Source organism: Ylistrum balloti, unplaced genomic scaffold (assembly GCF_031769215.1).
Source record: "Ylistrum balloti isolate Yb309-2 unplaced genomic scaffold, AGI_CSIRO_Ybal_v1 Utg370010, whole genome shotgun sequence".
Taxonomy (NCBI): domain Eukaryota; kingdom Metazoa; phylum Mollusca; class Bivalvia; order Pectinida; family Pectinidae; genus Ylistrum; species Ylistrum balloti.
The window spans coordinates 2,711,931-2,735,488 of NW_026782083.1; the positions used below are offsets into that span (position 1 = coordinate 2,711,931).

General features: G+C 35.0%; 2 protein-coding genes across 2 annotated transcripts; one reads left to right on the forward strand and one right to left on the reverse strand.

Annotated features, from left to right (window-relative positions):
• The first annotated feature begins 28 nt into the window (after nucleotides 1–28).
• Nucleotides 29–5,091, forward strand: LOC132548448 (sulfotransferase 1A1-like). Its single transcript, XM_060212314.1, has 5 exons — nucleotides 29–188; nucleotides 2,420–2,770; nucleotides 3,212–3,315; nucleotides 4,454–4,631; nucleotides 4,979–5,091. The coding sequence occupies exons 1-5, from the start codon at nucleotides 29–31 to the stop codon at nucleotides 5,089–5,091; spliced, it is 906 nt and encodes a 301-aa protein (XP_060068297.1).
• A 9,909-nt stretch (nucleotides 5,092–15,000) lies between these two features.
• LOC132548412 (FMRF-amide neuropeptides-like) lies at nucleotides 15,001–16,104 on the reverse strand. Its single transcript, XM_060212276.1, has 2 exons — nucleotides 15,362–16,104; nucleotides 15,001–15,226 (listed from the first exon to the last, which is right to left on the reverse strand). The coding sequence occupies exons 1-2, from the start codon at nucleotides 16,102–16,104 to the stop codon at nucleotides 15,001–15,003; spliced, it is 969 nt and encodes a 322-aa protein (XP_060068259.1).
• Nucleotides 16,105–23,558: the final 7,454 nt, after the last annotated feature.

Here is a 23,558-nt window from a genome sequence, read left to right on the forward strand (position 1 = left end):
ATACACTGTCCACCATAAAGACAACACCATGTCGGATACACCCCGGAAGTTTCCGATGCCACTATACGACGGGTGTATGCTACCATTGTTTCCAACACTCCTACCACGTGCTGACAAGCAAATGACTGCTATCCGGGATTTCAAGTCGAAAGAGAGCGACATCTTGATTTGTAATTTTCCCAAAACAGGTAGGATTGATAAAGTTTGATCTACTTTTAAAAGATATCATGTCTGACGTAATCTATCACATGTCTCAGATGTTGTTATAAACCTCAAATGTCAAACCTGTCAGAGAGCAAAACAAGATCACGCTTACGTAATACACTGAGAAAAGTGGTACAAAGGGTCAACCCATTTTGACCACGAAGAATATAACTGTGACTAGTTGTGGTGTAATCCTCTAGACACATTAGAGTTAGCTCATTTTGTGATGGTGAAATGGTTGTCATATGCTTATCTTTAAAATGACGATCGGTGACATTGCCTAGTTGTAGTTGGTGACACTCATCATTTCAACACGTAAAACACTTTTTATTTCTTGTAGGAACAACACCTAATGATAAGTCACATCAATCGAATTAATGTATTCTATCGTTTTGTGTTTTTTGGCATTGATACCAAAATGGAAACAATCCAACAAAATGACGTATTCATTTTCTTTTGACCTGCGGCTCTGATCTCTCTTTCACACGTAGATTGATAAAATGTCAGAAAACAAGTTCATGGTTCGAACCGTCTCAGGACGCTTTGGTTTATTTTTCACCAAAAGGAGTCTGTGGTGGCCATCGAGACACAACGATGACCTTCATTAATTGATTGTTTTCAGACACTGATCGTGTCTTGATAGTGTTTTGACGTCTCCTTGTTACATCAGTATATTAAGAAGGAATGAGGTTTGGTACAATCTGGAATTAAAGTTTTGTCAGTCATAATAATGTCATCAGGTGTCATCATGTAAATATGAATCCTATCTCCTGTGAACAGCCAGTATCAGTGGTAGATAATATATAAAGTAATGCAATCAGAATTATATTGTTCTAGTGAGATATAATATATACTAATGTAAGTATATCATAATCATATTGTTCTAGTGAGATATAATATATACTAATGTAAGTATATCAGAATCATATTGTTCTAGTGAGATATAATATATACTAATGTAAGTATATCAGAATTATATTGTTCTAGTGAGATATAATATATACTAATGTAAGTATATCAGAATCATATTGTTCTAGTGAGATATAATATATACTAATGTAAGTATATCAGAATCATATTGTTCTAGTGAGATATAATATATACTAATGTAAGTATATCAGAATCATATTGTTCTGTTATGTACGTATATCAGAATCATATTGTTCTAGTGAGATATAATATATACTAATGTAAGTATATCAGAATCATATTGTTCTAGTGAGATATAATATATACTAATGTAAGTATATCAGAATCATATTGTTCTAGTGAGATATAATATATACTAATGTAAGTATATCAGAATTATATTGTTCTAGTGAGATATAATATATACTAATGTAAGTATATCAGAATTATATTGTTCTAGTGAGATATAATATATACTAATGTAAGTATATCAGAATTATATTGTTCTAGTGAGATATAATATATACTAATGTAAGTATATCAGAATCATATTGTTCTAGTGAGATATAATATATACTAATGTAAGTATATCAGAATCATATTGTTCTAGTGAGATATAATATATACTAATGTAAGTATATCAGAATCATATTGTTCTAGTGAGATATAATATATACTAATGTAAGTATATCAGAATCATATTGTTCTAGTGAGATATAATATATACTAATGTAAGTATATCAGAATTATATTGTTCTAGTGAGATATAATATATACTAATGTAAGTATATCAGAATCATATTGTTCTAGTGAGATATAATATATATTAATGTAAGTATATCAGAATTATATTGTTCTAGTGAGATATAATATATACTAATGTAAGTATATCAGAATCATATTGTTCTAGTGAGATATAATATATACTAATGTAAGTATATCAGAATCATATTGTTCTAGTGAGATATAATATATACTAATGTAAGTATATCAGAATCATATTGTTCTAGTGAGATATAATATATACTAATGTAAGTATATCAGAATTATATTGTTCTGTTATGTACGTATATCAGAATTATATTGTTCTGTTATGTACGTATATCAGAATTTTATTGTTCTATCAATAAGAAATAAAGCTATGCGTATTAATAAGACAAACACCAGAGTTAGTAATTTAATTTCTAGATGTCGATAGGACAATGCTAATACAATTCAGCTTCACTAACTTTATGGTCTGTGAAACTGACTTTTCGTTTTCTAATGGATTTTTTAATTCAAAATTGACGATCATCTGTATTACTAGGGACTAACTGGGTCTATGAAATCGTGTGTATGTTGCTACAAGGCCACTCATCCTACCTGAAAGACCTTAAAACTATCGGCATGCTGGAAATCATAGACTTAAGTACCTTGACCGATATGGCTTCACCACGTGTACTTAGCACTCACGTGCCATTCCGGCTTCTACCAACACAGCACCTGGCCAAAGGATGCAAGATAATCCACGTCACCCGGAACCCGAAAGACACCATGGTGTCTGTTTATAACCATTATAAAATCGACTCTCGCCTTCGTCATCCCAGTACGTCTGAAGAAGTGGAGTTTCCGGGAACCTGGGAAAATTTCCTGAAGGATCAAATGGAAAACAAACATAGTATGTGAGAGATAAATAGATATTTCATGTTATTAACTGACATCGTTTGTTTGTTTGTTTGTTTTTGTCTGTTTTGTTTTTACTTTGCTAGTGTGCTTTTTTGTACTTTGAAATATTAAAACATGTAAGAGTAGAAAGTATCAATTACTTCAGTTAAACCGAGCACCAACCTTGCATGTTACAGTTTATAATAAGTTTTGTGAATTATCATTCTTTAATACCTATATAACATTCATCAGCAAGTTAGAAAAAATATATATACTACCTTACATCTGACCATTATTCAGTGAAGTCTTAAAATATCTATGCTTACCGTCTGTTCTAGCTCCAGATTACAAAATAATCCTCTAAAGCATATGCAATAGATAATCTCTGCAATAATTGACAAGGTGATTCACATGATTAACTTGGGTAAAATGTACGAACGGTTTTACAATGTAGATATCTATGATGGCTTCTTCAAGTATGAGAAGGACTGGGAGACAGCCAAACGTACCAAAGCGGTAACCAGTGTACATACATTGTTCTATGAAGATCTTCACAAGGTATTTATATATATAGTTGATTTATCCCTTAATTTATACTTATAAAAATACAAGCTAATTGGTTGTAATAATCACGTGGAATCATATTCAAAATGATACTGCTACAACGACGATTGCAAGGTGCGTGTAAATCATTCCGAAAGACTATTTTTTCCAGAACTTAGAGTTCCAATATATTAGCATTCATTCAACAATTATTCAAAGATTAAGGCGTATCTTGTAACATACACGAAATAAATGATATTAATATCAATTTTAATTAATCAAATGTGAATTGTGGTAATACTGATTTTGATTTTGATCAAACGCATCTCATCATCAGTAATTGAAAATTTACAAATATAAATGAAACATTTAACTAACGTTTGTTAAAAGCTCCAGACAACTTGGATTGAAATCAGTAAACCTCGTACAATGTCTCCGTATGGACAACGATTGATGCCATGATACCAATTGCACTTCTGAACCAAGACAACGATTGATTACGTGGTATCAATTTCACTTCTAACCCAAAATAACGATTGATGCCGTGATACCAATTGCATTTCTGAACCGAAACAACGATTGATGACGTGATGTCAATTACACCTTCATACAAAAACAACAATTGAAGACGTGACATCAATTGGACTTCTGAACCAAAATATAGAATACCGAGTTGTGAAACTTTGACTCAATCTCGATAAACATGGAAAATTATGGATGAAAGAATAATTTTCAAAGGATTCTCAAAATTAACGTAGAATATGAAAAACAAAATCTTGAAAGGTGTAAGTGTCTACTGCCTCATCGACGACACTAGGTATATGGTATTTAGGTATTATCGACGTTATGTCTTGTTCCAAATTTAGAGAGATAATGACAACTTGGTATGAAACAATATGTACTTGATTTTGAAATAAGTATAATTTATGTCGTCGATGAATCCGAATACACTGCCATCTCCAGCACACCTGCTCTTATCCTTCTTATACCTTTACAGGAATTTCCTTGTCAATTCTGTTTTTGGTTCATATTTACCCCAGTTTCATTTTGGTTTAGTTTCATTTAAGATTCTGTTGACACGTTAAGTATTTCTTTGCTTCCTTGATAAAGATGAATTAAACTGAATGCCGAGTACATTATGTATACTTTCCAGGCTCCAGTAACAGAGATAAAACGGCTCGCTGAATATTTAGAAGTACCTGCTGACGAGGAATTATTGAAGGATGTCGCAGATAAGTGTTCTTTCAAAAAATTACGAGAAGCAGCAGTATCGATCAAAACGGGCAACGTGCCAGTTACGGAAGGAGGAATCAAGTTTTTATTTAGGAAGGGTAAAGTTTATATCCTCTATTTTAATCTCTCCAGTACTACACTCTAGAGCTAAATTAGGGTCGCACTATTGAATCATTCTATGTATTCCAAACCGGCTGGAAACACTGCTAATATTCCACACTTACTATCATCTCTTGCTTTTTCCTGATGCATCACTTTTTGTTAACTTTCGTAGAAATCACATTGACGCCGATTCGTGCCATTTTATTTTCAACTCCACGTGTTCTTTCTGATGCTATTTAGTTACCTATTTGTCTTATATCCCATTTTGTACTTAATATTTAGTACATATAATAGAACCGAAAGTAGAACCATTATGATTAGCAACTAATGTTTTTATCTACAGGAATGGTCGGGGATTGGAAGAACTGGTTCACAGTATCACAAAATGAGCAGTTCAACGAGCTACTTAACAGAGAACTAAAGGGATCGAATCTCAAATTTACATATGAACTGTGATAGTAATACTTTTGGTTCATGCATGGTTGCTATGGTGGAAGAGTTGCTTCCCCTCGTCTTGGAATTCATATACATGTATAACATGGTGCACATAGCAAATAACTTGGATATAAAATAAGCCTATGTATTATGAGATATATGTTTCGATTGAACTCGGAACAAATATATATCGATTTCATTCTTTCAACCAAAAAACTTAAAGTTTTATGGGACTATTGTGAAAATGTGAATGGATGTTTCTTGTGTTTGACATTGGATATTTTTCGTTGGGTTGATAAGATCATTACATTGTCCTATTGTTAAAAGACATGGTCTCAAGCATAGCCTAGAAGGATGGAACTACTGTACGATAAGGTTCTATTCATTATTTGCCGATGTTGAATCTAATTCCTTTTTTTTAAATTTGCTATTCACATGTGTTGATTGTGAAATTCTTCATGTTTTTCTATAGCGATATTGATTGGCCGAATTTAAAGCACTATCACGTGCCCAAAGTAGCTGAGAGTATGTCAGTTCAGGTGTAAAAGTTTGAAAGTCTGATGTCAAAAGAAATATTCTGTTTTCTGGTAGGAAATGAATCTTCTTACTATATCTAATGTTTCGTTGTCATTAACCTAGTTCCTATATTCAGTTAAATTTGCCCATTTTAAATAGTTTTTATTTGCGAGATTGTACAAAGGACACACAACCGATTAGCATCTTTAAAAACTATATCTGTAATTTATTATTAGACACAGTACAGCCAAATATGAATGAAACATAGTGTCGAATCATTCATTTTCGGATGGGTCAATAGGTGTATAGGGGATGTTAATTTCGCTAATTCGTGGGTACTTATAATCAACGAATTCATATGTATGAGATTTAAAAAAATGCCTTGGTGGGCTTTCTTCTTTCCGGTACATGCCTTTGGTGGACTTTCCTCTTTTCAGTATTTACAAAGCCATGTCTCTTGTCGTCTTATAGCGGGCAGCAAAGATCTCCCATATCAGCCAACACAGCCGTCACTTACGGCATGGTCTGTATGTGAATGTACTATAAATATGGTGACTGAACACTACCTATCATCATGATCTGACATATATCTGTTTCTGGATCAGAACAACACTCATGAGTATCAATATTTTACTAAACAGAATTCGTGATCTCACATATAACCTAAACCTGTCCTGATTTATCGTTACTCATTGACAAAGAATATTCATTAGTCTGTATCATCTTCTATCAGTCACAAGCTATTGATCAGCATATACACCACACAAAAACCACTTAAATACTCTTGAAATATTGAATATTTGTAGAAACTACGAACCATCCGCGTACACATGGACACATTTATATATTTATTTCTATACACAGAACCTTTATATATATGTATGTACATGTAATCGCACCGTATGTTCAAGCATTGAAATGTCTTAATGTGTATTTCTTATCGTTATAAACGGCATAGATTGCTGGCAAATATCACAGGTTTAACGAACAGAAATCTCTCTTAATACGTCTGTAAGCGGTAACGGGGGATTTATTTTCTGCTTTGAAAATTTTATTTACAGTTTTTCTTGACTTCGCTGATATGGTATAACACTACGTACATAGAATTCAGAGTAATAGCTTATGATTACACGAATTTCGTAACAATTCACCGACTTTTGATTTATCTATGGATGTCCAAATCATTTGATATCAGAATCAGAGTGACGATGACTGCTGTTAGATTTTTCATGTAAGACCAAATACAAACGAGATATATATTCCTAAGTATCAACACAAAGAGCGTTTCATTGCTGGCTCGCCAGGTTGCTCAACCAAATCTTTATCAGAGTTTCTTACTATCATTCTTTGTAATATGAAATCAGGGATACAGTCTTACTGTCACACGTTTTACTTAAGAAGTGGAGGTAATTGTATGTGGATTTTAAAGAATTCCAATTTCTTTTTTCGATTTTTTGACCACGAATCTACACAGTCTCCTTGAAAGGAAGTCATTCTGCACACTTCCATACCCTTAAGTGAAGTAACGAATTCTCATATTATGAGAGCTTTCTTTTCAAGGAAAGGTTAACAGCGGTACAAATGCATTTTATATAATTATGAACTACACTGCAGCGCAATTCGTGTTAAAAATTGAGAAGAATATAACTGTGACCTTCTCTAGGCCGACAACTTGTTTTCATACGAGGCTGAATTTATCGAAGAGCTTATCGAAACAGATCACAAAGACCTTTCTTAGTCCTTCAGTTTCAGTTTTCAGATATATCTAGGACTACTTGCTAACAAGAACAAGAAATGTTTTGAACAAGTTTATTGTATATATCCACCAAAAAATGGGAAATCCAGGACATGACAGTTGTGAATATAGCAACAGTTCTGCTTTCTCAACCTACGGTGTTCACATGTCGCAGTTGATTCGATATTTCAATCTTATGCAAACATCAATTTTAGTTGTCATAACGATCTCATTAATGCATATTCTATTTCTTTGAGCGGTGTATTATTGGATTTGATGATCGTATGTATGCCAAGTGGTTTCGTTGTTATTTACCGTGTTTTCAAATGAGAAAATGATATGACACACTTTAACTGACAAAGACTGACATGATTGACCAAGTAGAAGATGCTTACTTTTTCGGAACACCTGGTCTTGTTCTCCTGGTACATGTTTTCGAGTCTCCGTGTGAATCTTTCATATGTTGTTATTTCTCCATAACTTTAATCGATTTTGTGTTGGAAGTTAGACCCTGCTTTCATGTCAATATTGTTGTTAACGTGACGACAGATATCGGATGTATTAGTATTCTGTCTGTAAGTTTGTGTTTTCTCTGATACACCTTTTAAGTTGATATTAACCCCTTAAAAGACTCAAATTAATTTTTTTTGTTATTTCTTTTTATTGCTTGGCTGTAAAAAAGTAATTGGCTAATAGAGGAAAAAAAATCTTTGAGAACGTTTTTGATTCGCGCCATATTGTCAACAAAGAAAATAATTTTACCTCCCTAACATATTTTGACATTTATTCCGACCTGCATGTAGATCTCCAGAGATTTGGCAATCTGAGCTCTTAGTTTCACTGACGGGTTTTAGAGGGACGAAACAACTGTATGATGGGGTTCAATTCATTATTTGACTAATACTAAATTAGATTGAAAAGGTGCTATTCACTTGTGTGTCTTTTATACAATATACAGTTGATTTTTAAAAGCTAACGTCTGTATTTACCAATACTTTCAATTTTTGTAATACAACTTCATTTTTAAAGTATTAACAGGAATTGTTGACGGTTTCATACTTAATAAAATAAACATGTCACCTTGTAGTGGTCATTTTCAATTTATAATGTAACATTCTATATGAAGGTTATATAGAAATGCTCTTATATGTATTCTCGCCGTGATCCTTTCTCCAACTAATTTGTTTGTACACTGTACCCTCAACGGCGTTTGACATGTAAAACATGTAAATAGAAACATGATTATTTAAATAAACCCAGAATTACTGTAGATGACCTGAACGTAATACCTCTATACACTTGTAAGTTAACCTGTAGGTCAGAGTAAGCCAGTCGATATCTTCCGATGGACAGATTGAATGTTGTGAATTTCAGTAACGCGGTGCTCACCTCACTAGTCTCCAATTTGTTTTAACGTGGCGAGGTGACACTTTTATCTGCCCTCTAATTCAATCCACAGCACAGGCGTGTCAGGAGGTGTGGCCCCTTAGAATCTCCCAGAATTCTCAGAGGTCTTAGCGGCCAAATTACGTCCAGGAAGTCACACATTACCACACCGACTTAGCATCTGCTTCAGGAAATTGAATCTGACACGTAGAAATGTCCCGTCAGCTCATACCGCTACAGTTACACAGACGAAACAGTCTGTATATCCAAAATTGTCATTTAAAACATATTTGAGTTATCTTCATCATTTATGTTGATTTAGTTTTTTCAGTAGCAATAAAAATTCATGTACATATGTTATTCCAATGCAATATATGATTTCTTAAAACAAGGAAGTAAAGTCAGTCTTATATCCGTTAAAGCAATGGAATTTTCAAACCGATTATCTTTCAATGAATTTTCAGATGCACACATATCTGACAACGCGTTGTTCTATAAGGCATTCCCTTAGGTAAAAAATAATAGTAATAAGAAATTAGAATTAAAGATAGAAACGTGATTTCCTTGAATCCTTTTGAAGTGAACTTCATTTCAGGGCATGCAAAAGCACACACATCTGACAGGTCGCTAGTGTCAATTGTAAATTTTGTTAAAAATCAAACTAGATTATCGTCAGTATTTCAAAAGATTTAACAATTGTTAGGCATTGTGTTGACGGCGTTTTCCGGCAATTAATTTGTATCAGGTTACCAGGTCACCAGGTCACCTTAGAGCAGCGCTGCTGTTTGCTATTATTTGGTAATTCTTGGTGCATTATGCAGATCGGGTTTAAGCTCACCTGGTCCGAAGTATCGGCGAGAATACGCCACGGCATGGCGTTCGTCGTCTGCTTGAAAAACTTAACATGGCGAATTACAAAGGTTAACTTCCTGCAGTATTTTGCATGCCATATTTTAATTCATTGACACGGTTAATAATATACTTTACTTTTAATATCACTGACTTGTCTCACCAGAGCGAAACCAATATGTGATGCAGTTTCATTAAGAAACTAGTTCTACAGCTGCTAATTATAAATTGCTTCGATATATGCTATTACACTCTTGGAGATGCATGGAAGGCGTGGCTGAGGTTTGCCCTAACTGACATACAATGTTTTATTTTATTCAAATACAAGGAGAAAATAAATGTCAACAAAATCAAAATCCAAACTCAAATTCAATTAAACTAGGGCAAAATACGAACAAAAGAGAGAAACTGAGATCTTGAGAAAGTACAAGGTGAATAGGACCAGGTGTTCCGGAAAAGTAATCTAAGTGAGTGATATATCGTTCTCAAAAGGGAACAAGGTACATAGCATGAAAGTTAACGACTTTGTGACCTGTTTTGGAACGGTTCAGAATATACACATGCACTGTTCTTTTGAAATTATTCATTATTTCACAAATGATTCAATTTATTGAATATGAGGCTAGTGCACCTTTTAGTTTTTTTTAATGTTTATTTCCAACATTTTGGATATCTCTCAGTCGTCCCCTAAGTCATTTACGTGTAAGATGTCAGTACCTGACGGACAAACACACTACACAGGGTTTCTAGTGATGCAGATTGATGAAGGTTATGGGAACGTATTACGATCGTTATATGACCTCATTGAGAAAGATTTTGTTTGATTGTGTGATAGGTAACACGTCCATCTTGGGAAGAATGAAATTACTCATATGGATTAACAAAGTTTAAAAAGAAGTGGCAAGAATGTTTGTAATGCTCTTCAAGTTAGTTTTTGAGGATGTCAGCAAGTAAATTATACCATGTGACTAACTAAAGTCTTGCATTAATATGCGTGGAAAATAATTAGAATAATTCTCAGATGGTGAGAGACTAACGACCTCAAGAACTATACAAGGAGAGATAATACTCTTTGGTAGTTTCATGATTTTTTGTATGGTAACATCGAGATAAACAATTACTGAATATCACGAAAGGTCGTTCACAGATTACCTTTCAGGCTTGGAGAATAACTGACCTCCGGAATATATCTTTCAGACAAGTCGTGCACATTTAATAAGCAGAGTAATATGAACAACGAAGGTCAAGGAGAGAAACTAGTTACTATCAAGAAAGGGAAATTTGCCTAGACAGTGGAGATGATAAAGAACAAGCTATAGTGTCATAAAGGACTTATCAACTACTGACAGAGTATATACCTTATGTAGCGTAGTAACAATCAGAGATATGTCTTCAATCACAATTTGTAGATGGAAGTGTATACCTAGCTAGGTTTATGTCCAGAATATGAGGTCAGTAGAATTGCTGTAAGTCTAAGCGATCTATGGCATTGATGTTATCTGTCTTCTATGTAATGTCACTCGTCCTTACAGTTATCTACTGTCAGTGTGGTAATGTTTACTGTCTGGTATGTAATGTCACTCGTCCTTACATGTATCTACTGTCAGTGTGGTAATGTTTATTGTCTTGTATGTAATGTCACTCGTCCGCACAGTTATCTACTGTCAGTGTGGTAATGTTTACTGTCTTGTATGTAATGTCACACGTCCTTACAGTTATCTACTGTCTGTGTGGTAATGTTTACTGTCTGGTATGTAATGTCACTCGTCCTTACAGTTATCTACTGTCAGTGTGGTAATGTTTCCTGTCTTGTATGTAATGTCACTCGTCCTTACTGTTATCTACTGTCAGTGTGGTAATGTTTGCTGTCTGGTATGTAATGTCACTCGTCCTTAGAGTTATCTACTGTCAGTGTGGTAATGTTTACTGTCTTGTATGTAACATCACTCGTCCTTACAGTTATCTACTGTCAGTGTGGTAATGTTTACTGTCTTGTATGTAATGTCACACGTCCTTACAGTTATCTACTGTCAGTGTGGTAATGTTTACTGTCTTGTATGTAATGTCACACGTCCTTACAGTTATCTACTGTCAGTGTGGTAATGTTTACTGTCTTGTATGTAATGTCACACGTCCTTACATGTATCTACTGTCTGTGTGGTAATGTTTACTGTCTTGTATGTAATGTCACTCGTCCGCACAGTTATCTACTGTCAGTGTGGTAATGTTTACTGTCTTGTATGTAATGTCACTCGTCCTTACAGTTATCTACTGTCAGTGTGGTAATGTTTACTGTCCTGTATGTAATGTCACACGTCCTTACATGTATCTACTGTCTGTGTGGTAATGTTTACTGTCTTGTATGTAATGTCACTCGTCCTTACAGTTATCTACTGTCAGTGTGGTAATGTTTACTGTCTTGTATGTAATGTCACACGTCCTTACATGTATCTACTGTCTGTGTGGTAATGTTTACTGTCTTGTATGTAATGTCACTCGTCCTTACAGTTATCTACTGTCAGTGTGGTAATGTTTACTGTCTTGTATGTAATGTCACACGTCCTTACAGTTATCTACTGTCAGTGTGGTAATGTTTACTGTCTTGTATGTAATGTCACTCGTCGGTACAGTTATCTACTGTCAGTGTGGTAATGTTTACTGTCTTGTATGTAATGTCACACGTCCTTATAGTTATCTACTGTCAGTGTGGTAATGTTTACTGTCTTGTATGTAATGTCTCACATCCTTACAGTTATCTACTGTCAGTGTGGTAATGTTTACTGTCTTGTATGTAATGTCACTCGTCCTTACTGTTATCTACTGTCTGTGTGGTAATGTTTACTGTCTTGTATGTAACATCACTCGTCCTTACAGTTATCTACTGTCAGTGTGGTAATGTTTACTGTCTTGTATGTAATGTCACTCGTCGGTACAGTTATCTACTGTCAGTGTGGTAATGTTTACTGTCTTGTATGTAATGTCACTCGTTAGTACAGGTATCTACTGTCTGTGTGGTAATGTTTACTGTCTTGTATGTAATGTCACTTGTCCTTACAGTTATCTATTGTCAGTGTGGTAATGTTTACTGTCTGGTATGTAATGTCACTCGTCCTTACAGTTATCTACTGTGTGTTTGGTAATGTTTACTGTCTTGTATGCAATGTCACTCGTCCTTACAGTTATCTACTGTCAGTGTGGTAATGTTTACTGTCCTGTATGTAATGTCACTCGTCCTTACAGTTATCTACTGTCAGTGTGGTAATGTTTACTGTCCTGTATGCAATGTCACTCGTCCTTAAAGTTATCTACTGTCAGTTGTCTGTGTGTTCATGTTTACTGTCTTGTATGTAATGTCACACGTCCTTACAGTTATCTACTGTCAGTGTGGTAATGTTTACTGTCCTGTATGCAATGTCACTCGTCCTTAAAGTTATCTACTGTCAGTTGTCAGTGTGTTCATGTTTACTGTCTTGTATGTAATGTCACTCGTCGGTACAGTTATCTACTGTCAGTGTTATAATGGTTACTGTCTTGTATGTAATGTCACTCGTCCTTACAGTTATCTACTGTCAGTGTGGTAATGTTTACTGTCTTGTATGTAATGTCACACTTCCTTACAGTTATCTACTGTCAGTGTGGTAATGTTTACTGTCTGGTATGTAATGTCACTCGTCCTTACAGTTATCTACTGTCAGTGTGGTAATGTTTACTGTCATGTATGTAATGTCACTCGTCCTTACAGTTATCTACTGTCTGTGTGGTAATGTTTACTGTCTTGTATGTAATGTCACTCGTCCTTACAGTTATCTACTGTCTGTGTGGTAATGTTTACTGTCTTGTATGTAATGTCACACGTCCTTACAGTTATCAACTGTCAGTGTGGTAATGTTTACTGTCTTGTATGTAATGTCACTCGTCCTTATAGTTATCTACTGTCAGTGTTTTATGTTTATAGTCTTGTGTGATGCCTTCTATCTTTAATACGAGATCTCATCATATTATTATTATTTTTCTGTACCGATTTACTCCATCAAGATATTGTTTAATGTTGCAATTTGCTAATCAATGAGAGAACAGAACAAAATATTTTAGTTATTCCAGTTTAAGGTATTTTCGAGAGAGATCAGAATAATGTAGGTACTTTGCAGAGAAAGCTGCTGTCTTTTACTGACAGATAATTTTACTTCCTTCTTGCTAAAGTTGAACAGCTTTGAGCAACATAGCTTTGTACCAGTAATTGTGGTCATAGTGAATTACATATAGAATGATAGATGATGACTCATATCTAAAAGCGATTTGATATAGAGTTAAATCTGTTGAAAATGAGTTTTATTTTATAGATATTTTCAATTAATCATTTAATATATGCATATGATATAATCTTGAAATTTCCAGAAAACTTAGAACAACAGAAACGGCGAGAACCAATGGTCAAATAATGTCGTCACTTCCGGTGATATTAGGATCTGTTCATTGTGTAGATTTGCTGATTACGTACTCTATCGAAGATCGTACGGTGCAGCATTTGCTGTGGCTTGAAATAGACTTTATGAATATGATGGTCTACTCTTTTACAAACATGTGTTCTATACTTATCTATTTCATTGATACCAAGCAACACCAATCAAATGGAGTAGTATAACCTAAGCAACACATTGTAAGATTCCGTTCTAGCTTCTGCATTCATGGAACCATTCATCTAGGGTTATTTTTGTTCTCAAAGGCGTGATAACACATTTCAGAATTAAATCATAACTTTGGGCGTCGTCGTATTTTTGCCTATTGAGAAGGTGTGATATGGGCGACAGTTTACGCGTACACAGTATTCCTTCATAATTTTGTTGTTTAGACTAAATGCAAAATTATTTCACCATCTGTCGCCAGACAGGAGAAAATTATATAACAGGTAGATTGATTGTTTATGCAAGAAATTAAGCATTTTGAGATTACTGTACTTGACATTCATACACACTTCAGTTCCAAATAAAGTTCTACGCCGTTTTCTGGTAGCACTGACTCTTAAATCTAAAATCTATATTAAAGAAAATTAGCTGATGTCGATTTTGTTCTGATCAATTTTATTCAATATTACATTTTGTTCATTCAAACATTTAGAAACAAAACAACAAAAAGAACAAATGCTGAAACACAATATAAACCATACATAGAAAACCCATTAGTTTTAGCGAACGGGCCCCTATATGCCAACCCCTAGGAATACTGAGCAGTTTTAAAAGTTAAATATACATATGAAAATAATATTCTGTTAACATATCTCATAGTAATATCAATATATGTGTTCTTTCCGGAAAGAACATGCGCAATCTGTATATACATAATAAGTTTATTTACAATATAATAACAACGAATCATCTTCTTTGTCTCGTCACGTGTCATTTGGCTTAGAAGCATAGATGCCTCATTGCTTAGTCTATATGTTTGGTTTATCTTCCGAATCTCATAAATCGTTTCTCTGCTTCACTGTCACCAGAACTGTCCGAACGTCCAAAACGCATGAAGCGTTTATCTTCTAATTGACCTGATCTACCAAATCGCATAAAGCGTTTGTCTTCATTTTGTCCTGATCTACCAAATCGCATGAAACGCTTATCATCATGATCAACAGATTTTCCAAATCGCATGAACCTTTTTTCATCGTCAGCGCCACTTCTGCCGAAACGCGTAAATCGTTTATCCTGGTTGTTGTTGCGACCAAATCTCATAAAACGTTTCTCGTCTTCTCCAGCTCTGCCAAATCTCATAAATCGTTTGTTTTCTTCCATATCACTATCAGTTTCATCAGACCTCTTTCCAAATCGCATGAATCGTTTGTCTTGTTCCATGTCGGTACCGGCGCGTCCGAATCTCATAAACCTTTTATCAGCTCCATCACGCCCGAATCTCATAAACCTTTTATCCTTTTCGTTCTCAAAATCAGATTTCTTTCCGAATCGCATAAACCTTTTTTCATCAGCGCCATCACGACCAAATCTCATAAACCGTTTGTCTGCCTCCATTTCATCGTCAGATCTTTTGCCGAATCTCATAAACCTTTTGTCTGCCTCCATTTCATCGTCAGATTTTTTGCCGAATCTCATAAACCGTTTGTCTGCCTCCATTTCATCATCAGATCTTTTGCCGAACCTCATAAACCTTTTATCTGCCTCCATTTCATCGTCAGATCTTTTGCCGAATCTCATAAACCGTTTGTCTGCCTCCATTTCATCGTTGGATCGTTTGCCGAATCTCATAAACCGTTTGTCTGCTTCCATTTCATCGTTGGACCGTTTGCCGAATCTCATAAACCTCTTGTCTGCCTCCATTTCATCGTCAGACCTTTTGCCGAACCTCATAAATCGTTTGTCTGCCTCCACTTCATCATCAGATCTTTTGCCGAATCTCATAAACCGTTTGTCTGCCTCCATTTCATCATCAGATCTTTTGCCGAATCTCATAAACCGCTTATCTTTACCCTCATCACCTTCTGTATCGGATTTTTTACCGAATCTCATGAAACGCTTTTCATCACCGCTTTTCCCAAAACGCATGAAACGTCCAAATCGCATAAAACGTTTTTCCATGTCGTCGTCGCTGCTCTCATCACCAGGGGTACGGCCAAATCGCATGAAGCGCTTGTCTTTGTTTTCATCTGAATCATCTGCATCGCGTTTCTTTTTGTCGGTATCTGCTTTGTTTGCTTCTTCCGATTGTTTTCCTGCCTCTGCAATCTCGTCTACGTTTTTCACTGGCTGTATAGGTTCAGCTGAACGTTTTCGTCTCAGCTTCAAGCCAGTGGTTCGTTCAAGACTTTCGACTTTGTTCAGTGCATGTCTGAGCAGCTCTTCCACTCCTTCGCCTCCACCGTTCCTGCCGAATCTAAGGAAACGCTTGTCTTCAAACTGGACTGGATTTCTTCCAAATCTAAAGAAGGCATCACCAGTTAAGGCGCGGCCGAAGCGCAAGAAAGTTCTTTTGTCTTTTGTGTCTTCATCGGCTCCTGAAATAGAGTATAAATCAGATAAGATTTTCCGGTAAGCTTGTAAACAATAATTTGCACTTACATGTATGACAAATTAAATCAAAATACGGTTGTATAGAAATTATCAGTCGGAATTGAAATATAACCGCTTCTGTTATCATCGGTCCTGTTATCATATACCTAATACAACACACAACAAATCGGTCCTGATATCTTATACCAAACACAAGTAGGTCTTATCATTATATCCTTATCGCAACACACAACAAATCGTTACACAACAAGTCAGCCCTGTTGTCATATACTTAATACAATACACAACAGGTCATTGAAAAACAAGTTGGTCCTGTTATTATATACTTAACGCAACCAGTATATTTAATACAACACATAAGAATTCGCTTCTGTTATAATTTGCTTAACACAGAACACAAGTCCCTCTTGTTATCATATACAAGTTGCTTGTGTATCATAGACTTAACACAATATTCACCACGACGGTCCTGCTCGATAAATATTTGTTATGGAACACAACAAACTAGCCCTGTTATAGTATATTTAATACAACCCGGCCTTGTTATTATATACTCGATACAATACACAAGTCGCTATTGTTAGCATATACTTAATACAGAATAAAATTAGTCGTTCATGTTATCATAAACTTTATACAATACACAAGTTGCTCCTGTTATGATAGACTTAACACAGAACAAATCAAGTCGGTCCTTTTATCTGATACCTAACACAACACAAAACAAATCGGTCCTGATATCATATACTTAATACAATATAAGTGCAAAGGAACCAGAGCAGTCTGGTTTTCGATGGAATGGCAGAATGTGCTTTAAATGTGTATGGAGACGAACCTCTCAAACTTATCGTCAACATAGCATGTATGGTGTCATACTACTGGCTATCTTTTCTTCTACTGTTTATATTGCCCATGTTATATTCAATTTGTCTGAAGGCGTGAATTCCCTAACTCACAAATCTCGAATACACATTAGCAAAATTGTAATCTTATCTATGCAAAATGAATGCATGTTGAAGATAAAAATGGAGGTACTTATATATTTACTTAAAAGCAAATTTAGTCATAATACTGAAAAACCTATGAGTGGACGGTAAGCCAGGACTATTTATTAAACATCGGTGATACCACTAACACGGCAATGTTTTCCTCAAATTCCTTCTTAATTCAGAATCTATCGAGAGCATAATAATATCATAAATATCATTTTACGTGAACAAAATATCCATACAAAGGATTGGTTTGAATCATCACCTTGAAAATAAATCTTCCCCTGAACTGAATAATTTACATCATCGTCGAGTGACAGATTGTATCAGGCGGCTAAGGTAGTGAGAAATACACTCACAATGGACAACTCTGGGAGTATACGCATTTTCTTTGAGCACATGGCCATACATCATACTGTTGAATATATGCAAAATGACCTTGATTGATTTATATGAGGTTTGTCGCATTGTCGGAAAGAACGAAACCCATCACAAACAATTTACAAAATGGCAATCGTGAAGTCCATTGGGGATGTAGGCACACTAGAAATAAATTGCCATTTTCCATACTGTTCTGAGCAAAAAATATTTTTTTAGATTGTCCTTGCGAGCTTAGGACTAGTAAGTAAACCCAGTGCGCCGATTTTCAAGTAAGCTATCTGATCCAATGCCGCCACCGCGTATTCAAATGATGTCTCAGGGGACCGTAAGGTCTGGCCAGCAGTCGCAGCCAATCAGGGTTGATCCTGTCCTTGCGTGGCCAAAGGTCGTATAGACGTCAAATCTTGTTATCCATAGTCATATACGACCATCAAATGCATAGTGGATATCTCTAATCATATCAACAGACCGTTTACCCTTGTCAAAATGATTCAACAAAATATTGCTTTCCTGTATTCACAGAATATACACCAGGACATAAATCGTGTATATGTAAGTGGTCACCGACTGTAATGGCGTTACACGAGGTAATGGGTCTGTAAACAGAGGATGGTCCGTCCAATGATACATCAGGACACGCTTAGAAAATATGTTTGTGGCACTTAATGTCAAAAGTTGGTACTAGGTGACTTTTACGTCATGGAAATGACACGCTTTTTGAAGTATGATATTAATATACTTATAGAAACATTGGTGTCGCTTAAATAGAACACAGTAATGGAATTAATCCATTGTTTGAACTCGATATCTACCATACCGAAGGAAATGCCAGCATGTTAAAGATTAACAGAAATGCTATTTAAAAAAAGAGCAGAAAGAAAAATTACCTGAAACATTGACGATAAACATACTGTTTCAAAATGATCGATTCAGGAATTCTAGAACGTTCTCAAAGCTGGAAACGGGATAGTGATTCCAAAATTCAAGGCAAGCGAATCGGCTTTAAAAGGTCCATATTATCATGCGCAAGGAAACTGCACATGCATCATTGATAAAAGTATAGTCATTTCGGCATTGAATTAAATCAAACTTCCAGCACACAACTTTCATTTTAAATTCTGAATAGAAATAATTGTTTTTGTCCGAAATAGAAATAACTTCCAGAAAGAATTGAAACGTTTATAAAATGTTTTTTTCGCATCTAATCGAGTTTTTATTGATTACCAGTAAGTCAAATAAAAGCCAAAACATATGTATATCCGACCAAGTTCTTGTCTCCAATACCATCAACCACTAAGTGAACATATATACCTTCCCTAACAGAACGTCGTATACAGATCAACTTTATATCTTAGATAAGTAAGAAGCATTCTGCGAAAAATAACCATTAAATGAGAGAGAGGCCATTTTCTAAATGGCGAATAAATGAAATCATAAAAATTCTCCCATATACAGAGTCAGATTCACAGCATGCACGCGACGGTACTCTTTGGAATCAAAAGTATTTTGTAGTTGCAAGTCGCGACACAAGTGGCAATCTGGCCTTGCGTCTGTCTCGCAACAAATCTAGGATCTTTGAAAAGAGTATGTAGCGAACATACAACATAATAGCATATATAGATAGTCAGTATTTTAAGCGTCCTGTGGGGAATTTTATTTGGATATTGGCATGTAGAAAACATGTTTTAAATTTTGTTTACAATGTAAGTTTTCACAATCGATAATTTGGAACAATTATTGGCGTGTGTGTTCGTTTCCCTTTATTTCCTTTACGAATACCCTTGATTCTTTTTATGAATACCATTTGATTTCTTTACAAATACCCGTGATTTCCGTTACAAATACCCGTGATTTCCGTTACAAATACCCTTGATTTCCGTTACAAATACCCGTGATTTCCGTTACAAATACCCGTGATTTCCGTTACAAATACCCTTGATTTCCGTTACAAATACCCGTGATTTCCGTTACAAATACCCTTGATTTCCGTTACAAATACCCGTGATTTCCGTTACAAATACCCGTGATTTCCGTTACAAATACACGTGATTTCCGTTACAAATACCCGTGATTTCCTTTACGAAGACCCTTGATTCTGTTTACAAATACCCTTGATTTTCTTTGATTTTACCCTTAAAAATGGCGGGATAAACAAACTTATGTAAGAGATGGAAAAAATTTTGTTTATATGTAAAACATAGAAAGTTAGAAAAAAAAGAAATCAACGAAATATGATAGGATTTAAATGATTAATTACTGATAATACTTATAACAATTAACAAGCATTTAACTTTAATTTTATCTCTTTCGATTCATCAGAGAAAATCATCATTAGGAATTAATAAATGAAAAAATTCTAATAAGTTTATAGTCAACAGTTTGTAGTAATTGCCTCCCGATCAATGGATTATATTTTGAAATCAATCAACTTGATAGTGAGAGTGCTCAGTCCTCTGCAAAATATTTGTACTAAAGATTTTGAAATCGATATTGTCCATAAAGATAAAGCCTTCTCTCAATTCTGTTCCCTTCAAACTACTCCGCCATATCTACCCTATCCTCTAACTGTAATTTCACCCTCTGTAATATAACTGAAATAAGTCTACACTATTTATGCTTGGTGGTTCCGTTGTGGTTTTACCTATAAGGGGAATTAACATACCTTATTTGTAAGTCGACGGAGGATAATTATCAATTTTTGAAATGCAATAAGTGGTTTTTCCAGTTTCTTAAATTGATGACCTGAAAACTAATTTAAAAGTATCATTTGAGGGATCGATACATTAGTATACAACCCTCTAAACATACTGCCTCCAACATCAACTTTATATGTGACTTTCATAATCAATTCTCGAGATATAGAGCAATTGAAAATCTACATTTTTTCAGCGCAACCTCAGAAAGGACAACACTCCTTCAATCGTTTGTCATATTGAAATTTAAACGGGTAAGACATTGAATCGTTTTCTTTTAAACAACTTGAACATCCGTTTTCAATGCGTGCACAGCATCTAATTTTTCACACATTTCTGTCAATTTCAAATTTTCTTCCGTCGCCACCTGAGTTTCGAAATTTAGACGTTTAGCATCACCGATGTCTCCTAGAAGTACGCATTGTCTTTATGGTGATCTACTACTAATTCTAACTCTGTGTTGAACGGTACAACTCACTTGTGTGTCTTTTTCTTCAGCACTTTATCATGTTCAATGGTCAATAAAAGTCGAGAGTTATTCTGGGTTCTCAATCACTCGTACTAAATCACGAATCCTGCCTTGTTTTTGTTGGTTACTGACAATTGAGGAGTAGTGTAGCATATCATCGAAAAATAAACGCATGGCAATTTACGTCAACACGGAGGTGTTAATTGTTTGTTGTGGTGAGAAAACTGATTCTCTTATTCACAGAAATATGCCTTCCCATGAGACTCTATTAAGAAAACGAATACATTATATTGTAGCCTTGGGCCAAAATTATAAATAAAACACCCAATAACAATGTGTTGTATGCTAAGCGCGATAACGCACGAAGTGTGTGATTATCTCCCTCTTCTGCGCTCTCGTAGCAGTCATCGAACTGAGTCACGCGGAGTTACTAGGGTGAAAGGTTTAGTGACAGTTGACAGTAGGTCTATAGAGATTAAACACACTATGGACAATATGTATACCTTCACCTTTCCTCAATCGTTACCATGGAAATGAGTTAAATCCATAGACAATTCGAGAAGAACAATATTACAATCGATGCGGCTTGTGAAAGTGGACATCGACTAGCTGCCGACACGGACAACGATGTTTAATCAACGAGAGGCAATTGATGGCGATGAAACCTGAGAGTTGTCCTCCCCAAACCACACAGAAAATGATCTTAACCTCTAAGGAATCCAAATATAACTGTATTACGTTCTGTGTAAATCTTCATTTAGTCCATATTTTGTCCTCATTTCGTTCATTTTGAGTTTCCAATTAAGATTTTGTCAACATGTCGATATTTTCTTGTTACATTGATAGAATTGTTTAACTTCTCTAAACTATGTTCCATTAACTAGATAACGATAAATTTGTTTTAAAGCGTACACATTATCTAGTGTTTAATTCTATAAAGCCAAGAAGCCTTGTTTTGTGATTCTATAAATTCCATGTTTTATCAAGGATCATTGCTGACATGACCCTTTGTTGTTCGTGGTGACATTTTAAGGTTGATATTCCAGCAGATTGTTCTGTTGTTAGATCTTCGCCTACACAGTGATAACAACACAATCATAAAGCACACAGTGTATTGACTTGGAATCCAATGTTGGCTAAAACATGGAATTGAAATGTCTGCTTGTCTATGATGTATCGTGTCGAAGCTGACTCTCCCGGCATTACTTGGGCCTAGGGTCAGCCACCAAATAACATTCACAGAAATAAAGTTTGCAATTTCAAAAAGTAATTATATTGTTTTGCAGCCATCATTTGTTCGACTTTATTCCGATAGTCCGTTAGAATATTACCATTACTTTAGGGCCAAATTTGTGTATAAAATGTATTTTAAGGGCTGTTAAGTCAATACTTGGAACACTAACTGTGAGTAGTACAGATGTTGATGCTGAGAACATTTGTGATATTAGGAAACATCTGCTTCGATGAGACACTCCGATATGGCTGATGACGATAAAACAAACAGTAAGGCAATTGCGGAAACACATCAAGGATTATTTTACCTTATCTAATTCTGCTAAAATACCATGGAAAAACGCACATATCAACATAATCATTATCCAAAACCAAAACGTAGGGAACACATGAACAAATGAAAGTTTGAAAAATTTACACGGAGACCATTGAAAAAATACATGACTAATAAGACCAGGGGATACGTAAGGGTTATATATCTGCTTCATCGGTGATACCCGCCATGTAAATCCTGATCAATGCTAATGAAATGACAAGGGACCAAGTTTTATCAGACTTTAAATATGATGTATGCATCACTTCAGCTTTATTTCTAGGGTTTACGTCACAGGTCTATTATAGATAAAAACTCCTATTTGTTGATTACCATTAGAGGTAACAGTCGTGGGATATTAATTCCAGAAGAAAATATGGGTATATGATAAGAAGCCATGTCAAATTAATTACATCAAAAAAAAGGTGTTATTGGTCATAGAAAAATTACATTATATCAATGTAGTTATAAAGTATGTTTACAAGGTTTAGCGCCCCGTGAACTGTCAGTATTGTTTTACAGCGGGAACTCTAATTAGTAGCTAGTGGCTATCTCACTGAACAACATGCAGGGGGTCCCTCGCACGCTACCCGTGAGTATTTGTATAATACAGTCCGATTAATTATATCTGTATATGTCTTAATTGTTATGTCACTTGTAAAGTACGATATGAAAACTCTACGATCTTTTTTGTAATAAAACAGCGATTTGGCTAAATATAGTGGACACCAAACTTTGTGACTTTGTCCGGCCCCATAGTTAATTTAACTAATTGATCCCTTGAATGCCTGAAGACCGATAGTCACTAAATAGTCAATAACATTGAACTATTCCATAGAGCTAACACCTGATCTAAATCAACAAATATTTAATGTCTTTTCTACGGCGGCTTGGTAGTTTTCCGGAAAAGT